Here is a 6,000-nt window from a genome sequence, read left to right on the forward strand (position 1 = left end):
ATAGGTTCATGCAGGTAGACACAGTGACAGAGACATAAAAATACAGACCCTCTAAATGGTGAACAAGCCTCGAGGGAAAGATTGTCTGTTAAGACGAAGCATCACCAAAGGGCTTATAAATTCCCTCCAGCAACCCAGCTCTAGCCTATTGACCGCTTGGAAAAATTATAGCTGTAACAAAACATACATATCTGGAAGATGCTTCAGGCTTCCAATTACATCTCAATTACCCTAGTGAAATCAATGAAAATAATATAGTGTGTACAAGCAATGTAGAATTGGTATATATCCCATCCTTTACTGCGAGGATTGCTTAATTACACATTAAAATACTTACATCGGCGAGGTCATCTGTGATTTACTGTAATTAGTCTTTTGAATTACTGCTTGAAATGAGCATTTTACAATTCCTTTCAGCTAATGCAGAGTAAGATGCTGAAGAAAAGTAGCTATATACTATAATCCCCTTATGCGCAAGTAAATGACAAATGGCTGTGTCTTATTTTGGACATAGAAAATTTGTAGCTAAACGCGCTGGAAAAAAGAGCAAAGTATAAATTATATCAACATGACAGAAAAATGTGCAGATAGCAAATGATTACATTCTCATGCTAGCAGCACTTTCATTGTCAGGATAGAGGGCCAGAAAGGAAATTGAAATAAGATGAGAAAAACCATATGCCTTTGTACAAGGACCTCAAAGGACAAAAGAGTCCATCAAGGAAGTAGATGGGCATAGATTACTCAGACAATCATTGCTTTATACAGGGGCTTGTCTGACTTATATAGAGAATCCAACTATTGGTCAGAAAACTAACTTTGATGCAGTATTTGTCAGACTTTTATCACTCACCAGTAACAGCAATAAGGACAGGGCAATTAGGTGCCCTCGTAAGCCAATTTTATTATGCCGCCAATATGACCACATACTGTAACTTTGTGGGCTTACAGCTTGATTTTCATCATATAAATTGTTGGAATCTTGATCATTTATTATTTCTGAGAAGGTGATGAAAAAAATGTGTCTGCTGCCATCTAAAAGATTTATGCCACCCCCAACCCACCAGTCTTGTATATGTGTCTTTACACAACCCCAGGATAGAGAGAAAACAGGTGGCGCACACACCTAGTGCATTATCCAAGGTTTATTGTAGGAGTGAAAGAATAATAAAAACCTACTCACAGATGAAGAATGTATCTAAAAAGCATAGAAAAATGACAATGGCCACAACGGCAGGCAAGGTGTTCTCACTGTCAGTGCGGTCAAATGGCTGATGCGTTTCGGGGACGAATCCCTTTCCTCAGAGCTGATGACCAACCTCTGATGCTGATGTATGATGAATGGAAAGTAAGAGCCTTGCTGTTGATGTGTCTATATGTGTCTTTACACAACCCCAGGCCTGATGTAACAAATCACCTCACCTGTGCTCAGGGTATGAAAAAGTAGTTTCCCCTCCTTTTCTGAAGTGCATAGGAAGGTGTAGATCTTCTGGACATGCCACATCTCTGTGGCACAATAACATGCAGTTTCACACCTGGCATCATTAGCAGTGTTTAAATTAAGACCAGATTCATTAGCATCAGAGCAATTTTAAAGTGCTGACAATGACATGACGGCAAACATGTGGTTAAATCTCTCAGTATAAAAGAGATTTGATTACCCTGTAGTCCTAAGAACTTCACCCCCCCCCCCCCTTTGGCGCTGGGTTGTCCTCAAAAAACATACTCACACACCATTAAATCCAGTGTTGTCTACTATAACTCCTCATATACATACTCAGTCCTGTGCCACCATCTTCTCTGCTGACATCCCCTGAGGAAACCCGTGTCTTCCACAGGGGCGGACTGACAACTCATGGGGCCCCTGGGCAATAGGGGATCATGGGGTCCCTGTGTCCTTGCCCAAACTCAAAAAAGCCTATGAAAAAGGTACCAGGGGCATCTCATGGGGCCCCCTACTGACCCTGGGCTCTCGGGCAGTGCCCGAGTTTCCAAATGGTCAGTCCGCCCCTGGTCTTCCAGGATCTTGTAGTCTACTTCTGATGCAGCTTCAGGTGGGGAAGGGGGGGGGGTTCATTCTCCCCTAAGAAAGAAAGAAAACTGGAAATACAGAACTGGGTCCCACTCAAAACATTTTTCGAAGGGGGGGGGCTTGTGTAAACCTTTTGAAGAGGGAAGGGTCTCCTTTAAGATAAGGAAACTGTGATAGATGCTTCATTCAAGGCCTGGGTGATGTCTTCGGGGAGTACAGCCTGTGCAAAGTTCAAGCAGGTTGGGAATTAAAAAGAACTTTTGGGTGATTTGGCAGCTGATCGTGACAGCATGAGAGCCCCTGGTAAGTGGATTGTTAAAAAGGAACTCTGCAGGAAAATGTAACTCATTATACGCTACATATATAAAATACAGGTTCAGTTTACCATTGTTTTAAAGGCATTTTTTTCAATTAAAATAATAAACGTGTTATACTCACCTGTTCTGTGCAATGGTATTGCACAGAGCGGCCCCGAAACTCCTCTTCTGAGGTCCCCTGCCACTAATCTTGGCTCTTCCTCTTCTGCGTCTGCCCAGATAGCAAGCGCTTGCAATGGGGACAGACGTGTACACACAGATGTGGCTCACTCCCACCACCACTCTCTGCTTACAAGATTTGACTGACAGCAGCGGGAGCCTATGGCTCCCGCTGCTGTCAGTCAAGCTTGTACGAGCGGGAAGAGAAGACCAGCAGACGGGCACAGCGATAAATTGATACAGGACTCAGGTAAGTATTTGAGGGGGTTGGGCATAGCAAGTGGCAAAATGTTTTTTTACCTTAATGCAAGGGATTTCATTCAGCTAAAAAATGTTTTACCTGTAGAACCACATTACGTAATGTTGTTTCTAGCTCAAGGGACTAAGTGAGCTGCACATGTCGACTGTTTAATTTACCTATATGATTTGTTTTTTTTTCAATTTTCTGTTCACAGGGAATAAACTGGTATCACTGGAAAGGTCATGAATTTTCTATCCCTTTTGTGGAGATGAAGATGAGACCATACAACCAACGTACCATGAAGAAACGCTCCCTCCAGCTCTAATCTTTGTTGACCACCAGTCAAAAACATACTTTTCCCTCATCTATCTAGCATTGCCCTCTATCACATCACCAGCACAATCATTTATACCCATTTCCTTAATTGTAGACTCTGCCTTTCAGATCAGTGGTGGGCAATATCATATTTTTGGGTGCTTGCATCATTGGAGTAATGCAGCACTCTTTTTCATATAATTCACTGAACAAGTAAACTCAAGGTTCATTGGTCAGAAGCCCGGGAGTATATTTAGAGATCTGTCCTAGGCATATGTAAATCTTTTTGTATAGGATTTATCAGTATTATTTTTTTTATTACCAATGTCATATGGTATTTATTGCAGACAGTAAAACAAGGGGGAGGTTACTGGACACAATATGGTGCTTGATTTTTGCACATGAATAATTCCTACAGACTCCAACCCTTTTTCTTCCCAAGGCACGTATTTGGAAATATTAAAATCAGAAGACATTGCTTTATGCAGGATACTTTATATACGTACAGAGCTCCCATAGATCACTCTATTGCCTCCAGTAAAACCATAGATGGCTGACTCTCCAATCCCCCCCTCTGCTCTTTTCCATTACATCTATAGAGTGCCAAGTAAAGAAAAATAAGTCAGAAAAAATAATTAAATTTTTTGTGACCCTTCTTTCCCTACTGTGTTTAGGCCCAAGGCCATGAGTGGTAAATATGGCATGATTCATGAGATAAATCATCCTCTAGCCAGAGAAATGGGAAAGGGATATACATGTGTGCAAGATAAGATTAACATGTGACTTTCCCGCTCCAGTTCTCCATTCAGTTTCAAAACCTATTCCAACGTGAAGTTAAAATGTATAAATTAAGCTTTAGCAGCAGCAGACACTTCTTTTTAGAGTCTTGCTTATGAGCAGCCACAATAAGATACTTGCTATTAACCACATTGTCCAGAAACAATTCTTTTGTTCCCCTCTCTGATTTAGTTTTACTTTATTAAAGGTACCTGGCTTTCTCTGGCTTTAAGTTAAACTACAAATTCTCTACCCAATGAAAGTGCCCTTACTAACCACTAGGTCAGTCTCATTGGACAGGGGAATGGCAACTTGGCAACTATACAGAACTTAGCCCATACATCATCTGAAATCAAGACCCAGTAAAAAAAAAAAAGGAAGAGCCTAAGTCACAGGGGGCCTAGAAATAGCTTTTCTAGCACATAAAACAGCAATCTTGTGGTTTTTGCTCTTTGGAATTTAAGAAATTTAAAATTGAGTGACTCACTTTAACAAATTAGGCACTTATGGTTCTGTAAACTATATTAATGTATGTAAAGCGTTAGCACATCAGCCCCAGAATAAAGTGCAGCCATGTTTGTAAATAACTCATCATCAAAGGGGCAAGTATGGAACTTAAACCCACCACTGTCTCTGACTATCTTCCTATCATTAATACATTCTATTTTACACATTAAGTTATTGATTTTTTCCCTGCACCGCACTTTCCTCTTTTCATTTATTCTTTATTGTACAATATTTCGCCCTTTTTTTCCAATTATAAATAATTTAACAAAATGTTTTTCATTGCCTCATCCTCACTTTCTCTCTGCTACTAATACTAACTTTTTATTTGCTCATTGCTTGACTTCCATCCTTTCTAAAGCTGAGTTATTCTTACCAAGGAAGCTGTGTTTTTTATTATTATTATTATGATTATTATTATTAATATTAGAATTATTATTTCCCCTTTTTCGCTGGGGCAAAGTGCATATTTAATTTTTATTGACCTTGCTCCCTGTGGAGACAGCTGTCCTTCAGTTCCTTTAGCACCTGCAAAATGTTTTTTCAGCAGGCAGAAGAGTAAATGTGTTGCTAATAATTAATGTGCCAAATTCAGCTCCCCTCTTGCTCCTCCAATTCTTTTTGGTCAACGGAGAATTTGTATAATTGCCTGACATTTGCAAGAGGAGTGAGCTTCCTGTGTAGCACCGGAGACACAGCAACCATCCAGGAACCTTCAATAACTTTATTTCCTTCAAGCATCTATGACATAAACTATTTTCTGTGGACAGGATTCAACTTTTTAATTTTGATAACTTGCATTGGCCAAAAAAAGAATAAAATAAAAGCCAACGCCTTACTGTCTTGTTGTATAAAGGGTTAACTGCTATAGTCAGAAACCAGTTCTTTCCTGTTCCCAAAATTTGTGAGATTTCATTTTCTTTGACATTCTTTTATGTGTTCCCTGGTTCACATCCAGTCCAAATGCTAGTGTTCCCTAGTCTTCAAAGGACATAGTGCCAGGTAAGGTCTTTCTTCCACTATTGTGACTGGATGCATATAGGGTAAGAGGCTTGGGAAGCAGGTCCTTACTGCCAAACAAAAGACTACTGAGAGGTGCCGGCAACAGGGTTCACTGCCCTAGTTAATCTTGTATCTCTTGTCCTGGATGCTGTTAGCCGATGTATAGATCCTTTTTTTAATGCATTTTCTATACGTTATTAAAAGATTCCTATGGGATGATATCTTTGTGTTTGAGTCTCTTTTATGCATTGTGGTGGAACTTCACAGAACTCTAGGTCAGTCAGTGAACATCATATCTCTAAGAGCAGTTCATTCTGAAGACCCACCCACTCTATTCAGCATTTGCTTCTGATAGTCAGGAACATTCAGTAACTTCTATCTTATGCTGACCATACACATTGCATTGTACATGAAATATATATATATTTTTTGGGTTTAGATATGCTTGAAAGCTTGTTCAGGTCACCAGTTTAGCAGCTTTGGGGCCACTGGATTCTAAAGAGTTGCCTCCTAAGCAGCTACAGTATCTGGTCTAGGGTCCAGTGCTCCCTTACAATCCCACAAAAAGGCATAGTTCAACGATCTGTAACTGCTGCTCTGGTCCTACTGTTGCACCAAATGCAACCCACTGCTAGTCCCGCTCACAATAAAAA

The 6,000-nt window shown here is 40.2% G+C and overlaps 1 protein-coding gene across 2 annotated transcripts in view; it reads left to right on the forward strand.

Moving 5' to 3' along the window:
* Nucleotides 1-5,568, forward strand: part of TNR (tenascin R) — a 667,948-nt gene extending 662,380 nt beyond the window's left edge. For both annotated transcript variants that reach the window (XM_089676333.1, XM_089676334.1), the window contains exon 23: nucleotides 2,964-5,568. In XM_089676333.1, coding sequence (XP_089532459.1) covers nucleotides 2,964-3,074 — 111 coding nt within the window. In that variant the 3' untranslated portion in view covers nucleotides 3,075-5,568. The remainder of the gene's footprint in view (nucleotides 1-2,963) is intronic.
* The last annotated feature ends 432 nt before the right edge of the window (nucleotides 5,569-6,000 follow it).

Source organism: Staurois parvus, unplaced genomic scaffold, assembly GCF_062004578.1.
Source record: "Staurois parvus isolate SC_StPar_1 unplaced genomic scaffold, SC_StPar_1.0 ptg000166l, whole genome shotgun sequence".
Lineage (NCBI taxonomy): Eukaryota > Metazoa > Chordata > Amphibia > Anura > Ranidae > Staurois > Staurois parvus.